Here is a 27,860-nt window from a genome sequence, read left to right on the forward strand (position 1 = left end):
ATGTTACCTTTCCCCCAGGGTATAGTTTCCCTTGTAAAGGGTCATAGATTCCTCAAGCAAAGAACTGGAGAAAAGCTAACAGTAAACCTTTTAAGTACTTTATCAAGAGCCTTCCTCCAGGAATGTGGCCATCCCTTCATTCTTGGGGTTCTGGGTCTGGACGCCAGCTCGTCTGGAAATTAGTTAATGGGCCAAGACTGCCTTTTGCCATGATCTAATATAGGCTTTCTTTCATTTGTCTGAGAATTTTTCTGTTTATAGAGATCAAACAGAAACACAGTAGGCTTCTTATCTACTTCATGGCTGGAAACACAATGATTAATTAGCAAGTGCCAAGGCCCATAGGTGTACGCCACCATAAAATTCACTTTGCCTGTGCTGGCCATTATGGGTCAGGCCCTTATGGACATTGTTTCGTCTGTGCTGTCCATTATGATAACTGCCATCACCTTGCCTTTGGTGGTTTAGTGCTGACCGCTGACCCCTGCTACCTCAGGGCCCAGTTTAACACTCTGCATTTAATTTGTCCCACTGAGCAGTAGCATCACCAGCTCTAAGGTATGGCACACAGAAAAGGGTGACAACGAAGCTCTTCAGATGTGCTGGTACCCGCTCACGGTTCTGTGTCTTATAGGATTAGTGAAGGGTGTGTCTGGGCCTTCCCATTGTGAAGGATTGGGTTTTGTACAATGTACCCATTCTAATATTGCAATTTCCCTGGGCCTTAAAATCCCTCCATTAACATGAGGCCAAGGGCTAGCAGGAACCTCCAACTCCTTTTCAGTAGTCCATTTTTTGATAAATGTTTTAGTTAGCTATTCACACTTTTGACAACTTTTTTTTTCAACTGTGAGAGCCTCCATGTTAAACCTAGAATCTTTACTCAGAGGTTCCATATCAATAAACTCAGCCTGAAAAAAAAAAAAAGAAAAAAAAATAAACTCAGCCTGATCCGGTTTTATGTTCCTTGCACTGTTATCTCACATCCTTCAAACCCATTCCCACACATGTTCTCCAGACTTCTGCTTGAATGAATTCACAAACACATTAAGCTCTGTAACAGTATAGTGTACCTCCTCGTGGACTTCACTTTCCACCTCCCCACTAGGAGCCTGCTTAGCCTTAAGTCTGGTCTAGAGCCAACTATTAGAGGGTCCTGAGGGACATGGGTGTTGTCTTGCCTGGTATCTCATTCAGAAGGATTAATTTTTGTAATCAAAGGCATAAAGGAAAATATTTCAGGGGATGAGATGGAGTACAGATTCTGCTGAGAGTGGAGGGGCTGCTTCCTCAGGTGAGATAAGGTCCTGAGAGTCTGAGGGTTCAAAGTTTTTAGCTTTAATAGGTCCTCCCACACATCCCCACCCCGAATTACAAGGTCCTATTCTTTACTAGTCAACACCCTAACTTTAACTGCCAATACCTTCCACAGTTGTGACATGAAGTCTCACTGTAATTTGACCAACCTCATCATGGGGACTTTGATTTCCTGCAACTTGAGTTCTGTGGCTGCTGGAGAGAAGTCTCCTCCAGGCCACACCTAGAAACCTTACACTGTTTATGAGCATCTGGAGCCAGTCAGTTTTTATCAGTCAGTTTATTGTTATCCTTCCCTAAATTCTGAGAAACAAGGAGCATCTGGAGCCAGTCAGTTTTTATCAGTCAGTTTATTGTTATGTTATCCTTCCCTAAATTCTGAGAAACAAGGAGTTGGCTAATTTTATCATGGAGTTCATTGTTTTTCTTTATCAATTTATCCAGAGATGTTAAGAACATCTGACCAACATCATTGTCCTTATTTTTCCTCAAATCATCAAAAGTTTTTTATAAAGAGCCACCAAGTCTGTTGCCTCTCACAACTGGTGAATGAGGATAATCATGTGCACTTGTCTCCTTAAGTTTGTAGAACAGCTCACACCATAACCTTTCAGTACACACTCCCAGGACAGACTTCAGTAATTTGGTAACTGTAGGTGTGGGCAAATTGAAAAACTGGGTTTTAGTTAATTTCAGATGTAGTCTAATTGACAACCAAAAATAGCCATCACATACATATAGTAAGCAACATATATTAATTCCTTACTTGGTAGAATTTGAGAGTCCATGTTTATTCCTTACAATTTTCTTTTAGGTGTCCTCATATTCTCTCTCTCTCTCTCTCTCTCTCTCTCTCTCTCTCTCTCTCCCTCCCTCCCTCCCTCCCTCCCTCCCTCTTTCTTTCTCTCTCCCTCTGCTTGTCTCCCTCCTTGTCTTTTCTGTGTGTGTATGCACCCATGCATCTATCTATCTATCTATCTATCTATCTATCTATCTATCTATCTATCTATTGTGCTAGAAGAACTGGGGTAGAAATACTACTCTAGAGTACTGAGGTCCGGGTACCAGTATGTACCCATTTGGAATAGTGAAGCTGGCTAAACACTGCTGAGTAACATAACAAACCAAGAGAAAATCAGAGCGAACCCCCTGTCATAGCTAGAAAAGACCAGTTTTCCCTTCAGTAGGCTCTCCCTTCACTTTGCTGATTGCTTCCTTTGCCACATCACGGATTTTATGTAATCACATGCATTAAGTATGCAATGACTCACTGAGCTACTGCCGTCACTCAGCAAGCCCTTGTCTGTGGCTGTGTTTCCACACAGCGATTGCTGGACTTTGCTTCATTTTGAGTTGACATTTGTAGGTTGGAGGATAGGAATCTGGTTTCTATCTTGGGCAAGTAGACACCTAGTTTCCCTAGCAGCATACAAAAAGTCTCCCTTTTCTCTAATGCTTTTTTTAATTAAAGATTTTATCAAAGATATCATTTGTCAAAGATTAGGTGGCCTTAGCAGTTTATTGGTCTACCTGAAAGCTTTTGCGACAGTACTGTACTATTTTTGTTTCCATGGTTTTGTATAATAACTCGAGGTCAGGTTAAGCAACACAGAGTTTGTCCAAAAGAAATGTGCTGAGAGGTGAGACTGGAATTCTAGGTGAAAGCCAGATTGAGAAAAACCCCGGCAAGACTATGAAATCAGAATTCTGCCCCTGGGCTTACGAAGCAGGATGCTTTGGTCTGGGCTTCTGGAAGAACAAACAGATTATTGAGAGGAAGCGGTTCTGGGAGAACCACAGCCAAAGAAGCAAGACCATAGAAAAGATCAGACGTGTCTCAGAGTCCCATCCTCATCTCCTGTTCTGTTCCATTACTCCTGAGATGTCTGGCCAGAGGATGATGGAGAGAGTGGCTGAATCTACCACTGTCATCACAGGGCTAGCACGAGGGAGATGCTTAGATCCTGAAGCTCTGTCTTAAATGCTCAAAATTGCACTAATAATATTAACAGGGGGCATGATGGTGTTATCATTTAATTGATATTCCCAAACCCAAATGCACAGCAAAAGTTTATAGTCAATCACTTAGGCTCTTCACGGCAACCGAGAATTGACGGTTTTACCCTCTCATCCTGAAGTTTCATTAAAATTAATCAACGCTGACAGCAGAATGCATTGCTTTAATACTAGATTTTATTACAGTGGGACTCAGTAGTCACATGTCAGCAACCTCCTAACACGAAGAGAGTGTGAGCAGGACGTCCTCCCGCACAGTTTCTTGACTACAGAAGTTGAACCTGAGGAAAGAAAACACAAAAGGGTGAGCTCCTCCTCACACAAGTGCAGAGCTGGGCGTGAGGGTAGCCATGTCCCTTCGTCCACCTCCACACCCCTGCTCCAGCAGTCTGAGATGGACACAATCAGGAGCCTGAATCACCTCCCAACCTTACAATGTGATTGTAAACTTCGTCTACAGAAAAGCTGTCAGTCACCCCCAAAGAACAAGAAGTGTTCACTTCCCATATTACTCCAGACCACTGTTGACAGTGTGTAACCTAACTGTGGGAAGTGAAGCCATGATGTTAGGAACTGGGACAGCGTGGAGACTGGGATGCTTGGCTTTTAAGGAACTGTCATCAAACTACTTTCTAGAATGGTTACAACATTTTATATGCCACACACAATGTCTGAGAGTTAGGATTCCCCTTGCCTCCAAACATGCTTGGTATTTTCAGTCTTTTTAAATTTAACTATTTAAATATATCCGTGGTGGCATTTATTGTTGTTTGTGCTATTCCAATGAGAAACAGCACAACTTTTCCTGTCAACCTTTTGATTTCTATTTAAAATACATTTCAAATAAGCATAATTCATTGGGTATTGATGTTTAAAACCCACTGTGAAGGTCTGTGTCTCCTCATCTCGGTGTGTTTGGACTACTGTCATTTAATATAATCACTGCTCCAGTCAGGTAAAAGGCTATCAGTCATCTTTGTGGGTTTTTGTTGTTGTTTGTTGTTCTGCTTTCTGTTTTCTTTGCCTTTTCATACTCACGTTGAGTAACTTTTTAATCTTCATTTTATAGCTTTTTTAAAATTTCGTTTGCTTTAGTTCTTTATTCTTATATTGCTTACTTTAGAACTGGTAACACACATACCTAACTCATTCCATTAACTTAGCAAGTGGCAGTGTACCAATTCACATCTGGCACAGGGCCTTCCAACAGATATCTTTCCGATTCTCCTCTCCTACCCTTTATGATGTTATCCTATGCTGTGCTTATTCATATCCTATACCCCCCACATACCAATACCAAATGCTGTACTTATACTATACTCTCCCCACACTCCATCATCAAATGCTGCACACACACACACACACATATATCATGCCCTACCTCTCCATTATCATATGATATACTTTTGTATATACCCTCCTATCACCCCAATACTGTCATAAACACGTGCCATCATCTCCTGACCTTTTCTGGACAAACTGAATGGATGTTGATAGGTATAATGATATCCTTATCTGTTATTCTAACATCCATACCAACTCAACTGAATGTTAATTCATTAATTACTTTCCTCATTATGGTTTGTATTGACCTACTGTTTGTGTAACCTGGAATGTTTGAGTTAATGTCAGGTATTGGATTTTTATCTGGTTACTGCTATATAATCTTACTTTTTATTTGTGTTCTGGGATGTAATTATTCCAAGCCATTTCAAGTCTTGTTGAATCTAGCAAGAAACGGGACCTTACTAAGTACTCCACTTAGTATCAACAAAATGCCAGGCTTCTTCAGTCTGTGTGGTAGAAACAGGGTCTATTCTCACCCCTGAAGAAAAAATAGGCTCCATTCCAGTTATTTTGAGTGGCTTGTTCCCTGGCCACGGCTGGTTTGTTCACCTCTGTGAGGACACCAGACTGTGTCAAATGTCCAAGGGGACTCCCTAGAACTCTACCATATCTCTCTGTAGCCCTATCTTCTCTGGTAGACTGTGCCATCAAGTCTAGCTGCTCGAGATCTCAATTCTTCGCTCCTTCCCCTAAATGTTGAGAGCCCACACAACCCTGCTTGCACCACAGCTTAGAAAGCCTCTCAGGGCTGTCAGCTGAGGTGATTTTAAGACACCTGACTTGGTTTTTGTGTTTCAGGCTTCACTGTCTACTATTACTCAAAGTTCAGTATCTTGAAAACTGCTGTCTATGTGTTTTGTGTAACGTTTTGGTCATTTCCTTTGGCACCCAAGGGACAACTTCTGGCAAGACCAGCCACCTTCATGTTTTCAGAAAGATAACCAAACATTTGCCACCAGGAGAAACAGCACTCTGCACCAGAATGTGGGTACCACTCACGGATGCTGGGACTGCCATGGATACCATCAGAGTGTCTGTTCTGCCCTCTTGGCTTTCCTTTGTGAGCATCCTCAGCTCAGGGCATGTGGGTCTCAGTAAACATGGAGAACTGATCTCTGAACCTTAGGCTTCACCGGGAAGACCTGGGCCACAGGGCAGTGTATATCTGTCTTCTTCCTTGCTAAATCAGCAGTTCTAGACAATCTAAGGGGCAATTTGGAGAACCCTTGAAGTTTGGGAGGTGAGGCACACTCAAGCCACATGCATAATCTGAACGGTCTGCCGAAGGAAACATTCTCCCTCATCTAAGGATCTATCAAAGTAACATTCCCAACATTCGGCACTGTCTTCTAAAGACACATGAGGCCTTAGGAAGCAGAAGTGACAGGGACGCGCGTGTCTCCTATGAGAGGTGTGAACTGATTCAGTGTGAATAGGCACCGGCAGGCCGTCTTATTTTGTTAATTCCCGTTACTCACACTTTGCCATCGCTTCTTTCCACCGTGATCTTCGATGCTCCCACTCTGGGTAGAGTTGGGTTGATCACGTTGTTGTACCAAATAAATTTAACCTTCTGCACGTCCCCGACATCCACATTGGAGTCAAATTCACTGACATGCATAGTGCCCGGCTTCAGAGAGCCCCTGGGAAATTAAGATGTCAACGAAACATCATGTGAACATGCATAAGTATGCCCAGAATAAATCATACAAATAAATATACACATGCATGCAAATATATGCATATGTTTTTAAAACCAGTTCACATTCCATTTTAGTCTAAGCTACTTGATAAAACATGTATCATTTGCGTGTCTGATGCGAATTCACACAGGTATTTTAACCTTGGGGTATGTTTTTCTGCCAGTAACTCGGATTTATCTTGGTCATGGTTTCTTTAACATGGGCTCAATGTGTCTTTGTGACAATTCTCATAGTCTAATAAATGATGCTATCATTATAAAAATCTCTTCTTTACCACTGTGTAGGGGGTAATTATTTATTCATTATAAGCCAAATGTCGGGCAACAAAATAAACATGAGCTGTTTCCTCAGAAAATATCAGAAAAAATTTAAAAATACAATTTGTAATTTACTAATATGTAGGTTTACAAGACAGTTTTCTTTTCGTTATATGTGACTATATGCTATATACATATAATAGAGAAAAGGCTATTAAGCATGTACGTGAGACATTCCTAGAATGCCAAAAGCTAAGAAGCACCGAGCGATGTTTTTACTCACTTGAAAATTTCGTACTGCTGAGAGTTTCCTCCGTTTCCAAATAGGGAAACTAGAATGTGTCCAGTGACCTTCTGTCCAGAGAGGGTGACAGACACTTGATACCGCCAACCTGCATGGGAGACAACATTTATACATGGTCAGCTTGGGAGAAGAGTAACTGATGGCGCATTAGCAGACACCCAACAGCTGCAGAATTTGAATAATGGATCGGATTGTTGGCAGTTCTGGTGAACTTCACAGCTGTTTCCTCGGTGTCCGGGGTCAGGTGCTGCAGATGGAAAGAACACTTATGGAGCTGATGAATGAGGCATTTTTGTTTTGTTTTTGTTTTCCAAGCCAAGAGTCTAAGGTTCATCTCGTTTAAATTCTGGGCTAGGGGTGTAGCTCAGAGGTAGAGTGCTTTACTAGCATTTACCAGACTCTGTGTTTTATACCCAGAATTACCTATACCTTCCCCAAAGGAAAAATGACCACTTAATTCATAAAATTAATTAAATAGAAACTTAATAGAAACTTACGGGCAAAGTTACTCTTGTCACCGGTGTTCAGATAAAATTTCTGATACAGTTCTTTTGTTTTCCCAGGGTATTTGTCAGCATAGTGACCCATCTGTGGGCATACTCCGCCTGGGCATGGGAAGCACTCGTCCTGAAAGACCAAGAAAATGAGGACTGACAACGTTCTGACTTTCAGTAGGGCACCATATTTCCTGACATGCTTTATAATTGAGTCAAAGCTAATGCTGTCTCTGATGGTAATGGTGGGGCAGTGGAAAGGTATGTGTCTTAGTGGAAGTTGTGAGTGCCTCTCACTGTCCACAGACCAAGCCTTCGATTTCACTGCTATCTGAGTACACAAAAAATATAAACCCCACACCATAGGATAATTGGCATGTGTGTGTTTATGCTTCCCCATTGCCTCTGGAACTTTATTTGTTCTAAGATATTCACCCTCCTGCTAAGTGATTAGAATTTAGTTTAAAAAGGTAGCATAGGGAAGAACTAGAAGCCATAGTGTCTGCCAGGCACAACAGGATTATGTCAGAGGGTGACAGGCTCAAAACTCAGGCCCTTGTTCAGTTCCTTTGCTTTCCTTGGTTTGCTCACATTCTCAGAACCCAAGTGTGGAATAAAATGACCCTGAGTCTTCCAGGGTGGAGATAAAATGACCCAATTGGTCTTTAGGATTTAGCCAGGCAGCTGGCATCTAAAGCAGACAGGTACTGGGAAATACTCTCCTCAGTCAGGGGTTATGGTAAAAAAGAGAGAGCACAAACACCAAAATTGGGAGGATGGCCCAATTCCCACTCTGGAGAGTGGGCTCCTCCACAGGAGGAATCATGGAGGACTTCTCAGTCAGAAGACTAGATGATGGGTCAGGAGGAGTCTCAGGTTTGGATACCAGCAAGCTAAGCAAAGATTAGGACAGCCAGGGAGAAATGCCCTAGGCATTTCCAAAGAAGAGTGCCAGACTTTATCTCCAAGTGTGTTCATCCCTAAGACAGGGATGTAGCCTGGATTCTGAAGGAACCAGGAGACCATGCACCCAGGGACCACAGCCATTCCTCTGCTACTCACACACTTGGTTGGGCCATCAGTAGGATGATGGGCTCTCAACAGACTGAATGGAAGTATAGGGTCCAAAGGCGGAGAAGCGTAGTTGAACCAGGCCACTTTTGTTACAAGGAACCTAAACATGTCTGATCATTTGTTTATAGGAAGATAAAGCTAACCTCAAACTGGGGGTGGGGTGGGGTTTGTGCTCAACTTTTACTGTTTAGAAAACTTATATGTGAACAAAATATGTTCCCCTCTCCCATATTTTGATTAGCATGTTTTTGTTGTTGTTGTTCTGGGCCGAGCACTTAACATGTGATTGATTGCTTTACCAAGAACATTGAGTCTGACATCAGCACATTTCTCGATAAAGAAAATGTCTGAGGGAAACGAAATACTTTGCCCAACGTCATTCAAGCCCTTGTTCTTAATACTAGTGTTTTGACTTACATGGAACGTTGATTGCTTGAAATTTTCTATGTTACATGGCAGTGGTTTAAAACTTTTGATTAAAAAGAAGAAAGCTATAGTGAAAAGTCAACTTTCCAAAACCTAAGTCAATAGAAATGTCATCTTCAAGATTACATGGAAGAAGTCAACCGGGATATAAACCGTGACCAAACTGCAGAATGACTGATGAATGTACGATTGCCAAGGCATATCCATATTCCATAATTATAATTTAAAGTTCAGCCTTTAGATAAAATCTTCCATGCTCGTCAGCATCCTCTAGACAGGACTTTCAGAAAGCTACAAACTAGTTTTACGGGTTTGTTTAGGATTCCTCAGCCCTCAGGTCTGAGACAGAGAAAAGTTAGAGAAATGCTAAGTAAGGCATTGTTCTAAATCCCTGGAATGCTTTTCTGCTACCGAAATGCATTCACACGAGTTAGCATAACAAATGCACAACTGTTAGCGGTTACTAGCAGTGACGTCATCACAAGGGGTCCAGCGACAGAGCACAGGGTCACCTGTGAGCTTCACACAGGCACCACTGGGTCTCCAGTAATGAGGAGGACAAACTAAAACTTTTGATGAAATCCACAGGGAAGATGGGAGCCACTCACTGCAGAGAAAACGCTGTAAGAGGCGCAGGAGAAGCCAGCGAAGCCGGTGGGGTTGACGATGCTGTCGGAGTAGTACTTGTAGCTTCTCAGGTGGTTGCAGGCAGCGAAGTTCCGTGTTCCTGTGGAGTCAGGCGTGACATCAGTGTCACACTTTACTTCTCTAAGTCACATTACACTGAGAACACGGAGGTCATGGTAAGTGATCTAGTCAGGGCAACAAGCTCTTGGAGGTGACAACACGGAAGAGTTTGTGAAGTCTATGTACTATGTGAGATAAGAAATTAAACACACTTTAGAATCATAATAGTTATGATGGAAAAGCAGCTTGAGAAGTCTGGTTCATATAGACATATAGATATGTAATAGTGTCCCTGAACTAGATCCTTCAGAACTGGATTACTAGGTCTGGAGAGCAGCTAGCAGGTCCAACAACGAGAAACTGAACTTTCCCAGTGGAAGTCTGCGCGCAATGGTTTTACCTTCCCAGATCCCATCGATGTCCACAATTTGGGAAAGAATATTCTTCTGACATCCGGGCATCTCTACTCCTCCATTTGGGAAGAAATCGAGGTGACCCACAGTTTGGCTCATTCCAAATCCTGGAGATTTTTAAAAAATAATGGAAGTTTCTATTACTGTATGACCAAGGAGGCCCTGTCAAACATTCTAACGCCGAGATTAAGATCTTCCAGGAGACACTAGAGGAGCTCACCTAAGTTGGGAATCATGGGGGCGGCATCCGTGTGAATGGCATCCACAAACTGGGCATCACTGGGGTCCAGTCGGACTTCTTCAGGTGTATTTTGGAAGTGAGGTTCAGCTGGGTCCAACCCTGGAGCAAACAGGAGGGGGTCACCAGTTACATCAGTTACTCAGTATACAAAGTCACCCCCTCCATCAATACCGGCTGCGATGGTGGGGTGCGCATGAGACTACGGTGGGGTGCGCATGAGACTACGGTGGGGTGCGCATGAGACTACGGTGGGATGTGCATGAGAGTATGGTGGGGTGCGCATGAGACTATGGTGGGGTGCGCATGAGACTACGGTGGGGTGCACATGAGACTACGGTGGGGTGCGCATGAGACTACGGTGGGATGTGCATGAGACTACGGTGCGTGCACATGAGACTACGGTGTGTGCACATGAGACTACGGTGTGTGCACATGAGACTACGGTGCGTGCACAAGAGACTACGGTGCGTGCACATGAGACTACGGTGCGTGCACATGAGACTACGGTGCGTGCACAAGAGACTACGGTGCGTGCACAAGAGACTACGGTGCGTGCACATGAGAGAGGTGATGCATTCCCTGGCTGTACCAGGATTTGCCTCAGCTCTTGAATGTTTAGCTCCGTCAAGAACCCTGATCATTAGCAACAACTTCCATCAAATGGCTGACCCCAGGCGTCACTGAACTAATTTCTCCAGACTTAAGATTCCCATGGATTCTAATCTTCCAGGAAGGCAGAGGCTTTCTGTGATTGAGCCCATGGTCTGGCATGGTACAGCACCTGGCAGAACAGGCTGTGTTAGCCAATTGTAAACTATGGGAAAGAATGTTCTGGAAGAACATTTTTTAAATAAATCAATGAAGACTGTTCCCATTAATCCAAATGCAACCAGCTTAACATAGAACAAGAGAATTGTCAGGTCTGCAGAAAACGTTGGAAGACGGAGCAAACTGGTTGTTCTCTGAAGTAGCCATGTCTTAGGTCAGGACAGCAATAGCTTCCTCTTCCTTGTCAGGTTGCCTGGGCCTGTGGCCCACTGGCCTAATGCAGCCAGCCTGCAGCTGCAAACGGCATTTGGAATCTCTTTAGCAGGACCCCGAACTAGAATCCAGACAGCCCGACCACCTGTCTCCTCCCCCAGCAATGGGGCTGTAGTTGCCAAGGCTGAGGTTTGCTATTCACTAGTATTAAAGCAGAATTCAATTAATTATACACAAACTCTACAAATTTAAGTCTACTGTTACCTATGATATTCATTAAAGAAACTAATTTGGCGAAGATCTGAAAATTGGGGAAAGGCATATTGTTTTTTTGTGTTCCTAATTCAAGATATATATATGTATATATATACATATATATATATATTTAAATATTAAACAATGTGGTGATGGCCAAAGATTGAAAGTGAGGAAACAGCTTACCGGGTCACAGTGGACTGGGCTGTGAGCACTTGGCACTGTGGTCTGTGGTTCAGAAACTGTGAAGTTCAGAGCAGACCCACCAGTTCCCCCCCCCCCCCGTGCCTCCCTGGGGTTTCCACAGAGAGGACATATGGTCTAATCATGTGGCAATTGCTGTTGGACTAACCTGTGATTCTCCCCATGGCACCGAATGTCCTCTTTCCAGCTTCCCCAGCAATGTGGGAACCCAGGCTGTGGCCAATGAGGTGGACATTGCTAAGTGAGTATCCGAGTTCAGACTGTTGAAAGGGAAGCCTTATTAAAATGTTTTCAAGTAATACAAAATGCCAGATGGCCTAAAAGGACCGCCTAACCTTGGTTTCTAAGAAGACGCCACCCCTACTCCCAGAGAGCACCTCCACAGCCACTCTGAAGAGATGGAAAATACTTCCTCTAGGTCTACAACCCTAGCGTGTTCTTCTGCTGAGAGAAAGCCCCTGAAGGATATGTGCGTCACAATCAGAGAGGGTGGTGCAAGAATTCGGACCAGAAATCCATGAGGCCATTGCTCGAGCACATAAGAGTTTGACATCTCTCTATAGCCTGCTCAGACTAGCTCGTCATTGTGCCTCTGCTCAATAAAATAAAGGAAAACTGGGGAGACGGACTCAGTTAGTGAAGCCCAAGGTTCCAAATTAGGGTCCCCGACATCCCTGTAAAAATAGTTGTCTGTAACCCCAGCGCTAGGGAGTCAGAGGCAGGAAGGTCCTCAGAACCCAATCCTTCTGGCGTCGTAGAACTGATAGGTTCCATGTTCAGTGAGAGACTGCTTCAACAAGATAGTGCATGGCAATCCAGGAAGACCCTCCATACACATATGCACAATCATGTGTGCACACTCACAGACACACATACACAGCCACACACACAAACAGGTAAAAGTAAAACAAAAAAATTAAACATAAGTATGTGGCTGATCTCGCCATATCAAATTGATAAGGAAGGAGAAATTCAAACAACCCCTGACAGTTCGGTGCTGTAATTCATCACATGAGTTTAGCCCAGGGTCTGTGCCACGAACTAAACTAAATATACTGACAGAATTCAAGTGATATCACCTACCTCATTGCTTAAGTTCATTTAGTTAAAAATAAAAACTAGTTATTGAATTAAATAGGTTATTGGTGAAGCCTGAATCAAGACGGGGAGAGCTCAACTCTAAACAAAGAGGGAGTATGGTCTTGTTTAAATGTGTTCTCAATTATCATACCCCACTGGTTTTGTTCTGGAAGGAGGATCCAGCGAGCAGTGCCTAACAGCTTTGACGTAACCCAGGATCAGTTACCTGAAGGAGGTTAGCCAAATATGCCACTTCTGCCCCTACCACCCGGACATTCTGGGTGGCCTGGGTATATGTGGTTCGGGAGCCGCCCTTCCAGTCCACACAGATGCAGTTCACGCTCTCCACCTTGAACATATTCTGATGGGGAAGACACAAGTAGCGGTTAAACAATCCAGGTCCCTTATTCACTACAGAATAACACATTTGAAGAGTTGGTAAATTCTCGTCTTGGCCTGCGTAATAGCTGTGGCATTAACCCCAAAGCTATGAACAGAACCCTAGTCTTTAGTGAGTATGGAGTCCTTCCCCAAGTCCAGCACTGGCTCTAGACCAGGCGTGGCCCCATGTGGGAACTGGATTCTTGAGGTTTCTACTGCAACAGATACATAGAAATTTGATGTAGAGAAAAACATTGGACATTAAGGGTCTGTGCTTAGTGGAATGTTACTGGAAAGCAACTTCTCTGGCTAACTCTGAAATATCTCCGCATTAGTTGCTAAGTAACTATGTCCTGGAGCCACTACACCTCTCTACCCCATACCCCTGATGTGGGATGGCCTTCTGTATATGTGCTGCTTTTATTGGTTAATGAATAAACTGCTTTGGCCTATGGCAGAGAAGAATAAAGCCACGCAGGAAATCTGAACAGAGCTATAGAGAAAGAGTAGGTGGAGTTAAGGAGACACCAAGTAGCTGTTGAAGGAGAAATACCACCAGAACCTTATAGATAGGCCACAGCCATGTGGTGATACAAAGATTACTAGAAATGGGTTGATGTAAGATCTAGCTAGCAATATGCCTAAGCTATTGGGCAAACAATGTTGTAATTAATATAGTTTCAGTGTGATTATTCAGGTCTGGGCGGCCAAGAAATGAATGAGCAGTTTCTGTTTATATATCCCAACTGTCCCAAATGCTTGTACCCACCACTACCTCCCCCACCCTTACCCTACCCCCAGCTCCACGCTCAGGAATTCTCAGACTCCAGTGTGCTGCTGGTTTCTAACATACTCCCTTAGGAAAGTGACACGGCTCACCTTGCACATGTCCGATAGCCAGTTTTCCTCTCCCTGGTCGATGAAGCCATGGATAATAAAGCGGGTTTTTCTGTTTGTTTTGAAATTGGAGCTCCTGATGATTGCTGCATCCGCAGTGATTTGCTGTTTGGGATGGAAAAGTGTTCTGGGGTCAAGTTTCTCCTAGGAGCTTGTAGGATCATTTATGTATGGATGGAGATGGTAGGTAGGATTCTAGGAAGCCATTCACAGTCACCCCCAAGTTGCTCACTTGTAGCTGTTTGGCTCGGACACTATGTCTCCCACAAGATCTTCAATGGAAGTCTTTGTACATATGCCTCTTTATGTTTGCTTATAATCTACTCAGTTTTGGGAGATGTGTACATATTCTAATATTCCTTTAGGTATGATGGAGTTATCGCTCAATAAATCCAGTGTAAGCTGAAAACATTCTAAATGGGTTTTGTTTTGGTTTTGGCAGGGTCTCATGCAGACCAAGTGACTTCAACTCACTAAGTAGCTGAGGATGGCCTTGAACTCCTGAGCCAGTTTCTCCCTTTCAGGATTAAAGTTGATGCTATACTTGATTGGAAAGCATTATACGTTGGAAATATATTGTGATTACCTAACCTAGTTTCTATCATTGCTTCACCCCATATAGAGCAGCCGGTCATTCACCTTCATGATGGGCACAAAACTGAAAGCCGTGGTTCCTTGTTGTTCCTTCCTGTGGCTACAGTTCAGATATTGCTAGTCCAGAAGCTTCTATTGAAGACCTGGCACCTTCCAACCAAACCCTGTTAACTCGAACCATCTTAAGTGGATTCCTGTGTGTCTGTACTATACTAGGGAATCGTATTTAAAACACACAAATAAGATACAAAATTCTTTATTAAAATATGTATCAGTATGCATATTACATAAGCACACACAATTATTCCATCCTTGCATATGTAATATATTTTTTAGATTGTTTCACTGGGGATAGGACAGAAACAATAAGAATTGAATGGTCATTTATAAATTAAGTTTTTAAAGAGTACTTAATCTAATCTGACTGCTCTAAAAGTTGAAAAATACACAAACTCCACCGTTTGCTGTATTCTCGTTAGAAGGCTCGAATATTTGTGTTAGGTGCATAAAGCACAGGAAACTGAGTCTGGAGAACGATCGCATTCCTACCTGGAAGTTGTCTGGGTTCTCGTTGGTGTACAGGAGAAAGCGGGTGTTGATCTTCGATGGGCTCCAGGGCAGAGCTTTCAGGGGTCTCTCTGAAGTTCCTGACCATGGAGCACTGTCGCTGAAGCAGCCAAGCTTGTCATAGCAGACTTCGAGTCCTGAAATCACCCACAGGTGTTTTAAAGATGTTCCTTCAACTTTCCTAATGTTCAATCAAGCAGTGTAAACTGGACTGTATCTTATGGTAGAGTTTCCTCTGCTTTCTCAAACACCCCTCTTGCTCAGTCATCAAGCAGCTGGTGGCGACAGTGCCTCTGTGACAGTCAGGCTATTGCCTGCCCTTCTGCCTCTGAGACCACGTCACACCCCTCAGGTTTCTGCTCAGTATCAGTTAGGAACTTATTTTAGCTATTTGACCCAGATGTAATCTTTGGCCTTTGATACCTAGATACGGGGTGGTCCTTTGTCCCGGGAACTGGTAATAGGCGTGTTTGTGGAGGCTCTCAGCTCCGGGTGGCTTAGCTACCTTTTAGCTTTATTCTTTGTGTGAGGAATTTTAAGTTTTATGCAAGGGCCAAACTTTGTATCTTCACCTTGGCTGACCTGTGTTTGAGGCTCATCCCGGGTTTTTGTGATGTAGAAGGGACTCACAAGCACAGGAAACATCAGTGATTTGACAGCTGTCGTCTTGCAAGCTGCTCCATGCAGGAACAACTCAAGAGCTCAGGAGCAACATGAAGCCGAGGTTAATGGGAGCAAGAGTAACAGCGGCTGTGAGGGCTGTGTTTCTCTGAATTTTACTATGTGCCGGACGCTGAACACAATGATTTACTCTTACTGAAGCCATCATCCCACAAGAAAGATGTCACCACACCCATCTCAACCACACGTATTGTGAAGTTTGCAAGGTTTCAGTTTTTTTTTTTTTTTTTTTCTTTTTAGTGTTACAGAGTTGTAGGTGATGAACTTAGGTTCAGAAGCCTCCCTTGGCCTCAGAGGGGCCTGGTGCAGAAAATAAATATTTTAATTAGACTGAAATATCAGATTAACCGTGCATTTATAGTACAATGTCATGTATGATTTGTCTGCACTATTATTTGTCTGAAAACAAATAGAAATGAACATTGGGAATTTGTACCTCACATTACTCCAAGCTCTGGTTCTCTTAACCCCACGTTAAACTCAGTTTATTCCTAGTCTTCCTTAGTCCTGCATTTCCATTAACTAAGTCCTCATCCTCATCATGGCCTGAACCCAGCTGTCACGGTCATTGGAGAAGAACCGCACAGTGAGCCTCTCCCGTCTCCACACATCTTTGCTTACCAGCTACTGCTCCCAGGAGCACAGCGAAAGTCCACAGCGGCAGCATCTGCACAGAAGTGAAAACATGGCTGAGTCTGGAGAACTCAGGTTTCAAAACACTGACATAATCACTTTCACTCAGACTTGTGGGGAAATGGGGGCAATCTAAAGAGTCAGTCTCAAAATCGTGTTCCTGACTCACCATGGCGGATCCGTCAGGTGCCACGGACAACAGGGGAAAGCTGAGATGTTCTCTTATAGGAGAGCCTTATCTTTCTAAGCAGTGTCATGGAAAAGCGGCAGGAGAAGGGAGAGGTTCCAAGGACATTTCTAATTTTAATCACAGATAAGCCCGGGTTGGTAGAGTAGGTTGTGTTCCAAGGTGTTCGTGGGAAGATGAGAAAGTGCTTGATATGGAATGTTCTCGACCGGTGAGCTCATGGACCGCCCAGAACCACTGTTTCTGCACCTCTCCTGTGAACAGCCTCTTGTTCTCCTCCCCCTTGTTTGCTCAGCATTCTCTGTAGATCTATAGACGTGGGAACTCTTTCGTGTTTGACAACAGCTGTTTTGAGGACCAGCTCTGTTGGCCACACAGCTCGTGCAGCCTCTGAGTGACCCTGACACCCCTTGAACACAGTCAAATAGAAAAAAAGTCTTCAAGAGTGTGTAGTTAAAAATCAAAGTGGGGGCTGCTTTATGTCACGAGTTCAAACTGCTGACCTGGGGGAAATTAACAGAAGGGCACATATGGTGTGCACACCTGTGATCCCAGCACAGGGCATACTGATTTAAGAGGATTGTAAGTTTCAGGCTAGCCTCACACACACGCACACACACACGCACACATGCACACACACACACACTACTGTGTGTACCCTATTTCAGAACAGAACCAAGGGCAGCTCAGGGATAAAGATGCTGCCGTGCAAACTTGACTTGAATCCCCAGAAGCCACACAGCAGAAAGACAGAACCAGCTACCAAATCTGTTCTCTAACTTCCACATGTACACTGTGGCCTCCCTCAATAATAGTAGTAGTAAAATTAAGAAGAGCAAGAAAAAAGACAAAGAAGAGGAAAATGAGGAGGAGGGAGATGTGTGGGGAGTCTTTACTGTAAGATGAAATTATGAATAAAATAGAAAATAAAATTCAACTTGCACAAATACAGTCTGTAAAACTGTTCTGAAAGCACCGTGTTTTGTGACAGACAACTGGTGTGGATTAGTGAGGCAGATTTTCTAGTTATGGGAGGGCAGATAATTTTTTTTAAAGATATATTTATTTATTATATATACAACATTCCTTCCATGTATGTTTACATGCCAGAAGAGGGCAGCAGATCTCATTATAGATGGCTGTGAGCCACCATGTGGTTGCTGGGAATTGAACTCAGGACCTCTGGAAGAGCAGTCAGTGCTCTTAACCTCTGAGCCACCTCTCCAGCCCAGGACAGATAATTTTAAAAAACAGTATCTTTTATTTATTTTTGGCAATTTCATACATGTGTTCAGTGTATTTTGATCCTATCCACCCCATTCCTAACAACCCCAGACTCCAGACACGCCACACCAGTGCAGACCATCACACCCGTATCTGCTCTCTCTTTCTCTCTCTCTCTCTCTCTCTCTCTCTCTCTCTCTCTCTCTCTCTCTCTCTCTCTCTCTGTCTTTCTCTGTAGCCCACTAAATCTAGTTAGTGCTGTCAGCTACAATGTTGCCTGATGTTGTTGGCTTGCTCATGTGCTGGTCTTGTGTGGGTAAGGATAGCTACAGTGAGGTCATGAGTGGGATGCTCATGTGACATCTAGAGGACACCTCTCCTCTCCATCCTCTGGCTCTTACATTCCTTCTGCCCACTCTTCTGAGATGTTTCCTGAGTCTTACAGTGGTTGACATAAATGTCTCATATAGGGATGACCACTCAGCGATCACTTATTCTCAACACTTTAATCAGCTGAGAGCCTTTGCGTTGCTGACCATGGCAGAAGGAGTCTTCTCCGGCCAAGGATGAACCAAGTACTAATCTACATGTATAAACATCCATATGCCGAAGGTAGGTTGACAACAGGTCTGCCTAGCAAAGCATCCACTCCCGGGGCCAATGACCTCCCTAGCCATAGACTTCCCAGGTCTGTATGCCCAAATTCCTTTTTGTGACCTCACATCCAATCTCAAAGCAGTTGGCTTTGGGCCACTATGGCCCCAGTGACACATCTGGGCCGGCAGGTTGTATTCTAGCATGTAGACTTAGCTTCCGCAGAGATCCACGATACCTTTGCTCTCCCAGCACCCATGTAGCCACCTCCCTCACTCTGAAAACTAAGCAGTAGGAAGTTTTCTACTTGATGATGTCCTGCAACCAAAGTGTGTTGTGTCTTCAGCAACAGGGTCTTACAGCTTAGCTATGGTAAACAACCATGAGTAGAGACAACAGCCTGTGTTCTCTAACCAGTCCCGCACATGGAGGTGATCCATGCCCGACACTGAGATTATCATTTACTAACTCATCTTCAGGAAGAAGCATGAGGCAGAAGTCTTAAAGTCGCAGCTTGAGAGAGTTTGAGGAGACTGGCTTGTAAGTGGTAGAAGCTCTGGCAGGGGGCAGTGGGGGGAGGGAGCAGTGGGGGGAGGGGGCAGTGGGGGAAGGGGGCAGTGGGGGAAGGGGGCAGTAATTAAACAACTGAAGAGAATGATCGCTAAACAGACGAAGGACTTGGGGTGCCTGCTCCCCACTGGTGCACAGGTAGAGCTCTCAGGGAGTGCTGAACACTAGTACATGCTTGAGAAAAGTATTGCAAATTCAAAGATGAAGAATGCTCCTTCAAAAGGATCCAGGATTTGGACAGGAGGCAGTTGGTCAGCATTGTGGCTGAAGGGAATAAAAGATTGTATACCCACCAAAAATTAAACACCTTCTGTCACACCACCCACCTCCCAGGGAGCACCCATCTTCCTGGTGGAGAAAGACAAGGCAGGGGTGAAAAGGGTTTTTATTCCATCATTTTTAAAATTTATTTTACATACCAACCACAGTTTCCCCTCCCTCCTCTCCTCCTGCTCCCTTCCCGCTGCCTCCCCTACCTCCTATCCACTCCTCTTCCATCTCCACTCAGATGGGGTAAGGCCTACCGGGAATCAACACAGCAGGCAACTCACACATTTCTGAACTGGCATCTCAGCTGTGTGTCACATTGCTTGGGGACCCTTATTTTGTTCAGCCTCCTGAATTAGAATTCAAAGTCACCTAATTTTGAAATACCGAGTCAATGGGGGAACTATTTTATAAACTGTAATAGTTTCAGATTTTAGAATACCCCAGAAAAAGAATCAGTTTCCCACATCTAGAAATGCTGACAATTGGGTGGGACCTGATCCACTGTCTGTCCTGTCAACCCTGCCAGAATGATTTCCCCCAATTCCAGTCCTGCTGAGCTCTTCAGCTGAGTGATAGAATGTGCAATCGTAGCATTCGGATCGTTCACGTGTTTCCTGGGTGATGGAGGTGGGTCTTGTAATAATAAAGAAACTGCCTCGGCCCTCATAGGACAGAAAATTAGGTAGGCGGAGTAGACAGAGGAGAATGCTGGGAAAAAGAAGCTGAGTGAGTGAGTCGCCATGGTTCTCCCGCTCCAGACAGATGCAGGTTAAGATCCTCCCTGGTAAGCCAGCTCGTGGGCTACACAGAATATTAGAAATGGGTTAGAACAATATGTAAGAGCTAGCCAATAAGAAACTGGACCTAGCCGGGCCAGGCAGTGTTTGAAAGAATACAGTTTCCGTGTAATTATTTCTGGGTATAACCTAGCCATGCGGGCGGCCGGGTGCCGGGGACGCAGCCCTGCCACTCCTATTTCAACACCTGGGTTTCTGCCTCTGCTTATGTGACAGAGACTTCTGGCATCTTCCCCCCAGGACTAGAACTAGGTTTTATTCCCCAACCTCCCCTGATGTGTGCACACCACACCCCTCCAGGTGTCCTCATGGCAGTGGACCCTCTGTAAGATGCCATGTGGTGATGCTAACAGAGGAGCATATGTATTCACAACTACTGAAACTCAGACGTCCCAGGTCAGCCTTGAACTCATGACGCAGCCAATTATGACCTTGAAGTTCTGAACCATACGCTTCCACCTCCCAAACGCTGAGGCTGCAATCATGCACCTTCACGCCCGTCTCCATATTACTGGAGATCAAGTTCCAGGTTTCAAACAAGGTTTCTAGACAAGCACTCCACCAGCTGAGATACACGCCCAGCCCCCAAGATTGCTTTAACACTTGTTCTTTCTCTAACTTCCTTGACCTGTTCATGGGAAAGCATCTGATTCTGGAGGAGTGTTTGAGCATGGGGTTTGAGCAGCCATACTTGGACATTTGCCTTTCCCAGGGTTTGTTTTTATCACTTTCTTATGACCTCCTTAATTGCCAAAATATATTTAAGTCTTGACTCCAATATGGTGGAGTCTAATACTCATTTTTTACTTCAATCCCTGATGAGAACTTTTGCTTTATAGACAACCTTTGGCTGTGTGTACCTCAAGGTTTAGCCCTTTTCCCTGGTCCCCTGGGTGCAGCTAACATGAAGTTGAGAGAGTGTAGTACTCTGCACATGGAGGACATGCTTCAGTGTGAGCGGGACACACACACACACACACACACACACACACACACACACACACACACAGGCTCCACTCTGCACCAGCCCCTGATGCCCTTTGCATCTCCAAATCGCAGGTTTAGAGGTCAGCCTTGAGCAGTACAGACATGGAAGCTGCCGTGGGCTCCCACCGGAAACACTCTCAGGTCTCCACACTCTGAGCATATCTAACACAGACTCCACTTTGACCCAGAAACCTTGGATGGTCTAATGTAAAAACACAAGACTGGAGGTTTCTGATCAAATAGCTCTGTTTGCAGAGGAGGTGAGGCTTCCCTTATGTAACACCCTGATTCTGGCAAACCTCAGGCAAGGGGCGGAAAGGCCTTGAGACACCTGTGTGGCCAGATAACCAACACCGGAGCCGAGCTGGGTCTCACTGACCCAGCCTTCAGAGAGCCTGTTCTGAGCCCCTCTTATTTAGCTCTGCTGTAGCCAAGGCTGTCCATGGGAAGGAAGGCATGTTGGCCTAGGATCACAAAGAAAATTCTGTGACTATAGGGCATTGGCTAGTGTTTTATACCCCACACAACAACCCTCTTGTTAAATGTGAAGGTTCTAGTCGCCCAGACACAGTGAGGAAACCACATCAGATATCTTATTTGCGGTTACAAAGACAAGCACACAAGTTTTACAGCATGAGGCTTCCACAACTTGTCACTTTTGCTTCCAACTCAACTCCAGACCTGTGGGAAGCCTATCTGGTTTTCCTGATTTTGTTTTGTTTTGGTGAAGATCGTTGGAGCTCAGAGAGTTTAAAGAATCTTTCCAGAATGGAGTGTGGAAGCTGGAGAGCCTTAATCTAGAGGCTCAAATTCTTCCCACTACCCTCTGACCTATTTTTGTATGGGCGCACGGAAGGCTGAGTTCGCCCAGACTGTGTTAGTCTAGAATTGACCTGAAGAGCGAGCACAGAAGCAATAGCACATTGGGAATGCACGCACCTGTGAAAGGTTGAGTGTTTACTTCCTGAGATAAACTTTTACACATGCGCATAGTTTTGGTAACCTAGCGGGTTTTGCTTCAGTCACGTTTTCTTCCGTATCGGTAATACTGCAAAAGTAAATTTTGTAAGATAGGAATATAAACGCTGTTCTACTATATGCTGACCACTTTTTTTTTTCCTGGTCAGTACGGTAACTTTGTACCTGCCTTCCTTATCCACAGGCTGAGTCCCTCCCCCGCACCAATGTCTGCGTTCCGTGCACCGCCAGCCCTCAGTTCTAAACACAGATTGCCTGTACTGTCTTGCTCAGCATTGCCCGGTAGGAATCTAATGCCATCCACACTTTTAAAATGTCACAGGAAAGAGGGAAGCTCATGTTTGTAGCTTGTATAATTCAGTAAGCACCAAATACTCTTCTCGCTGTGCCGGCAGCTCGTCACACTCCAGATGACCGGCTGTCGCCTGTGGCTGGCGGTTCCTGTGACGGAAAACACAGCTCTCGGTACAGTTTTTTCTTCGTACCGTCATACATAGGGTTTTGTAGTCTCTTAGGTTCATAACACGATCTAGCCAGTTGTGTACATATTTGTTCAATTTCTCAGCCCTTCTGAATTCTCGGAACCTGAAATGCATTAGTGATGGGCAGGGGGAAGGGGGAGGAGGCTTCTGGATGGGAGTTAACTGCAGGGGAAGTAAATTACTAACCGCTGGGAGCTTCAGATGAAACCGATGGAGGGAGACAAGAGAGAGCGATGCCAGGTTCAGCACATCCTGGCATGCACTCTGGGAAGGGCCAAGTAAGAGGAGAAGCGAAAGGAAGTCTTGAGATGAGGTGGTTTCCCAGCCAGTTGTTTCTTTGTGATTTCTAATTGTATCTGTCAACATGACTGGATGTAGGGATGTTTGAAATTTTGGTAAAACACGCTGATGGGTGGATGAGCCTGCAGATCAGATCACTCTCAAGGCTGTGGTCCAATCTCCTCTTCATTCATACAATCTTCCCTTTGGATGGCTGTTTCCCCTTGTGCCCTAAATCCTCACATATCCTAATTATTGTCCTTGGTCCTTGGGATACTCGGGGCCCAGAACCTTCTTGTGTTAACTTCCCTAATGGTGAGAACTGCCCAGACTTATACTTTGAGGCTAAGGCTGCTGAGCTCTGCATTGGAATACGGAAGCTGGAGAGGTCTCCACTGAGATTGACCCTCCTGCTCACTGAGGGCGAGCAGCTCGAAAGCCGGGTATAGAACAGGGTTTGGCACATAGTGTGCACTTGGTACTGTTATTACTTAGACTAATGTTTGCTGCCATATTTCTGTTTCTAGAAGGCCTTGGCACAATTTGCTAACTTATTTCAATTTATTTCCTCATCTAAGATACCAGATAATACCTCTCTGGCTAACAACATAGCAACACACGTTGAATACATAAAACGCTTTTTAAAAATTTCTTTGTATTTTTATGTGTGTATGTCTGTGTGTCTGTGTGAGTGTTTGCTACGTGTGTTGGGTGCCTGTGGAGGTCAGGATAGGGGGTCAGTCATCCTGGAGCTGGAGTGTGCACTGGGAACTGAGCTTAGGTCCCTGCAAGAGCAGCAAGTGATCTTAACCCTTGAGCCATCTCCCCAAACACTCTCATATTTCAGTTGTGAAATGACGCACACCAGCAAGTCCGGGTTAGACAAATGCATACTTAAAAATCTGGATTACTAAGAAATAACTGACAAGTAATTAATGTACTCACGCAATGAAAGTCGCAATGAGCACAAGGTAATAAAGCCAGTTATTTCCTTTCTTTTATATAATGAACACAGCCTGGTCTAGACAGTATCAAACATGGGGATAAAAGGCAAATATTTCAGACGAAGCAGTCATTTAGATGATTGGGGTTAAATTAAATTTAGTTTAAAGTTAAATTTAATTTCCTCTAAAATATCATTTCTTGGCTAAGTAGTTTGGTAAAGTATTTCTTAAGTACATAATGTGCAAAAAGTTGTATGAGTCATAAAAATTACTAGAAAATGTTCACTTTCCTTTCTTTCTGTTCTTCTATGGGTGATGGGACTCCCTGGCCACTGCCATGACAAGTCAAATATTTTCTCTATTAAACATTTCAGGACAGGCAAGACTGTCCTGTAGAGCCAGGGGAGTTAGAAACTACTAGAAAAGCTGCCTCTCAAGGATTGACATGTCGTAAATTCTCTGATGAAATCAGATTTGATCACATATTAATGAATGGTGTTCTTTTCTGGTTAAAGCCCTGTACAGGGGCTGAGTGTGTGGCTTGGAGGATAAATCACTCGTCACACCGGCATGGGAGCCAGAGTTTGCGTCCCGGCACCCACGGAGAATGACAAGCAGGCATGGTGGCCAGCTGAGCCTCTAATCCTAACACACAAACTACAGAGACAGGATTCCTAAAAGTTGGCCAGCTAGACTAGCTGAATTAGGAAGTTCTGGGTGCAGAGGAAGGCTGTGCCCCTTTGGGTAGATATGTCTGTCTACGGTAGAGAGTGAGTAACAGAAGAAGACACCTGGTGCACACCTCTGGCCTATACCCCACACACACCTGCTTAAACACATGCAAGCACACCAACATGTACTTCTGACACACACACCACATACACATGCAGAAAACAAAATGTAAAAACAAATTCTCTCCAAGATAGCATAACACCGTGAACTGTTGTCAACTGTGTTAAAAATCTCATTGACACATTAAAACTATGAAGGAAAATTTGTGCCTCGTGACTTGTATTTTGCAGTTCCTAGGAGCTGTTTCAAACAGAGAGAGTATAGATAAAAATATGAAGCAACGTTAGAGGAAGAGACGGACTATTCAAAGGAGTGTGACTAAACCAAAGGATGACCCGGACACCTCAGCTAAATGTTGGCAATAAGAACTCTCTCCGAAGTTCTGGTTTCCCCCTTCACCTTAGTATAGTCCTCATCAAATATTGAGAGCTAAAATGACATTTAAAATCCATTTGTTGTAAAAATAAGAATTATATCACACAGTCAGTGAATTTTGATAAAATGTAACATTTTCCTGGGGAAATCTCTCTATACACCTAGCGGTTTTATAGCCTCAGACTCAGAATCAAAGAATTATTTTTGCATATAAGTTTCTTTTCACCTTTTAATAAAGAAACCCATATTCCTGCTCCTCAGTGTGTGGTCCATGAGCCAATACCCCCAGCATCGTCTGGGAGCCAGCCAGTCAGGTGTGAGAGTCACTTGTACCTGCTAAACTAAGGCCTGCTTCTCAACAAAATCTCCAGCGAGCCTTGCTGGCCTTGAGTGTTTGAGAGATGACAAATGTCTGCTATTTGACTCAAGCCAACTCCGATAGACATTTATTTTTTATTTGATTTTTAAATAGAGTCACTCCATATAGGCCTGGCTGTCCTGGATCTTGCTATGTAGCCCAGGCTAGCCTTAGACTCACAAAGACCTACCTGCCTCTGCTTCCCAAGTGCTGGGATTAAAGGTGTGCATCCCTATGCCTCACCACCGATAGACATTTAAAAGCAAGAAGGTAAAGTTAATAAAATTGCTAGTTAAAGATAAAAGCAAGTGGCTTCGGAACTGGAGGTGGAAGAGCCCACCTGTTCAGGCATCACTGGAGAGCTTCTCTGACTTACGACTACCAAAGTGGATCCATGGCACTTTGGTTCTCCAAGCTGAGCAGGCACAACACAAAAATGATCGTTTGTGCCACTGGAAAAGTAACTATTGTGAGCTAGCTACTCAGAGTCCTGGGCATAGACCATTCTTCTATATGGGGGCTGGATGTCTCTTCCTTAAGACAATACTCCACATTATGGGTGTGCAGTGAACTTCTTGAGCTGCTTAAGTATGTGATAAGCAGCCTGAGTCTGGCTCTGCCGGCATGCTTTGCACTCTCATCCTCACAGGAAACAGGAGCCTTCATGAGTGGTACAAGGGGGTGCGTGCGATTCACAGCCCAATGCGGGCTATTGGGAGGGAGTTTCCACCACACCCTGCAGGACAGAGATACTGATCTCTCCTTCCTGTCAGCACAGGGTGGTACCAGCAGTGCATTGCCTGTTAGCTCTGGTTTGGTGGCCCCCAACCCAGAGGAGGAAGTACTGAAGCCCGTAGGCTGTTACTCCCAGAGTTTGACATTGCTGTCATCTTCAGTGTCCTTACTTAGGTTGACAGCTGGTTCTTCCTGTTGCTTACAAACATCATCTTTATCACCTAAGTGCAAATGCATTGGCTTGTTGCTTTGGCAATGGGAACACACCCATAGACACCAGCTCTAAGCCCTAGCTGTGTGGGGGACAAAACTCTCCCACAATCTTCTGGAGAAAAATCTTCAATATTGCCATTTATCTTAATTGGCCCTCTACCATTTTTCTTTGTAAAATGGGAGCAGTCATGGTCAGTGTTCTCAGAGTTATTGGGGGGCTGTAGGAACTACAGCCCATAGAGGCTCAGCACAGCCCCTGACAGTCTGCACCCACCAAGTGGGAGCAGCTGAGAAGATTGGAGTACACCTGACTGTGAGGGTTAGGAGCTCCCAGGGGAATGACCAGGATCCTACCAGGAATGAGCGAGGCTCCTTCCATAGCGCAGTTTAGCTGTGATAGGCAGCGCCTGTCCAGGGCATAAGCCTAGAGGTATCACATGCTGAAGATCTGTGTTTTCTAGGCTGCCCGAAGACAACCAAAGTCCCTAAAGAATGGGAAACTTTTGGGGAAGTGGAGGATGGGGAAGGGGGGCTGTGAGAATGGCATCTGTGTGGTTTAAATCTACAAAGCTGGCATCGCTACCAAAGTGGATAGCAAGCAGCCTGCAGAAAGAAAGTTAAATGTTAGAGTCTTAGGTATGCAGTCTCTCATACTTTAGTATTGAATGCAAATAGCAATTTAGCTTGAATGAGAACCTGAATTTTGAAAATTTAATTGTAATACAGAAATGAGTCTTTATTGTTCCATGAGTAGAATGTAGGCTCAGTGTCTACTCATTCAGGATGCAGTTGTTATGCTGTGTGCAGGGTTTTCCACTAGAGGGCCCCTCAACTAAATATATTGAAGGAAAGACAAAAAGATTTTCTCATGATGAAACCATCAATGTTTTTTGAATCAAGAGACTTCAAGTCTCTTGCCATTTCACAGGAAAGCATGCAAAAAAAAAAAAAAAACAACAAGAAGGACAGAATCATCTATGTTAGGGACACATAGAAATTTTGGAAAGAAAAATAAAATAATTAACTTAGAAACAGCTTCACTGGCTAGTATTCCCTTTTAAAGACAGTAATTTTAGAAATAATCTTAAGAACTATTTTACCATAGAAGGAGAAACTGAGGCTTCCTACAGCCAGATTTCCCAAACTCAGTCCTGTGCTTCCATCACTAGTCCCTAAAGTGACAGATTTCTCAGTATCCCCCATCCATTTTTCCATCTACTATCTATCTATCTATCTATCTATCTATCTATCTATCTATCTATCTATCTATCTATCTATCTATCTATTTATCATATATCTATTATCTAACATTCTATTTTATTCTGTTCTATTCTTCTTCCTCTGTGGGTAACTGTATATCTAACTCTCAATCTTGGGGAAAGTTCCTAAACCACCTGGAATTTGAGTTACATTTTAGGGCCAGTTGATGACCTGCTGCCTTCCTTGTTAGGGTCACCAACACACCTCTGGCCTCAAATTATGCCCATTCTTCTCAGACGTCCTTCAGAAGGTGAATGTATTAG

At 44.1% G+C, this 27,860-nt stretch overlaps 1 protein-coding gene across 1 annotated transcript; it reads right to left on the reverse strand.

The window, feature by feature from the left end:
- Positions 1–3,492: 3,492 nt before the first annotated feature.
- Positions 3,493–16,831, reverse strand: LOC126504995 (pancreatic triacylglycerol lipase). Its single transcript, XM_050147639.1, has 13 exons — positions 16,722–16,831; positions 16,541–16,586; positions 15,221–15,375; positions 14,060–14,182; positions 13,026–13,160; positions 11,868–11,979; positions 10,259–10,378; positions 10,026–10,145; positions 9,547–9,665; positions 7,442–7,571; positions 6,924–7,032; positions 6,159–6,323; positions 3,493–3,614 (listed from the first exon to the last, which is right to left on the reverse strand). The coding sequence occupies exons 1-13, from the start codon at positions 16,722–16,724 to the stop codon at positions 3,551–3,553; spliced, it is 1,401 nt and encodes a 466-aa protein (XP_050003596.1). The 5' UTR covers positions 16,725–16,831; the 3' UTR covers positions 3,493–3,550.
- Between the last annotated feature and the right edge of the window lie 11,029 nt (positions 16,832–27,860).

The sequence above is a fragment of the Alexandromys fortis genome, unplaced genomic scaffold, assembly GCF_014885135.2.
Source record: "Alexandromys fortis isolate MF-2015 unplaced genomic scaffold, M_Fortis_MF-2015_v1.1 scaffold_16, whole genome shotgun sequence".
Lineage (NCBI taxonomy): Eukaryota > Metazoa > Chordata > Mammalia > Rodentia > Cricetidae > Alexandromys > Alexandromys fortis.

What these genes read in the sequence shown, in the direction of transcription:
- LOC126504995 (XM_050147639.1), bottom strand. An exon ending in CATCGATGGGATCTGGGAAG is followed by an intron (nt 9,666 to 10,025) that starts GTAAAACCATTG and finishes CTGACTCCACAG; the next exon opens with GAACACGGAACTTCGCTGCC. An exon ending in TGACAAGAGTAACTTTGCCC is followed by an intron (nt 7,033 to 7,441) that starts GTAAGTTTCTAT and finishes TCTCCCATGCAG; the next exon opens with GTTGGCGGTATCAAGTGTCT.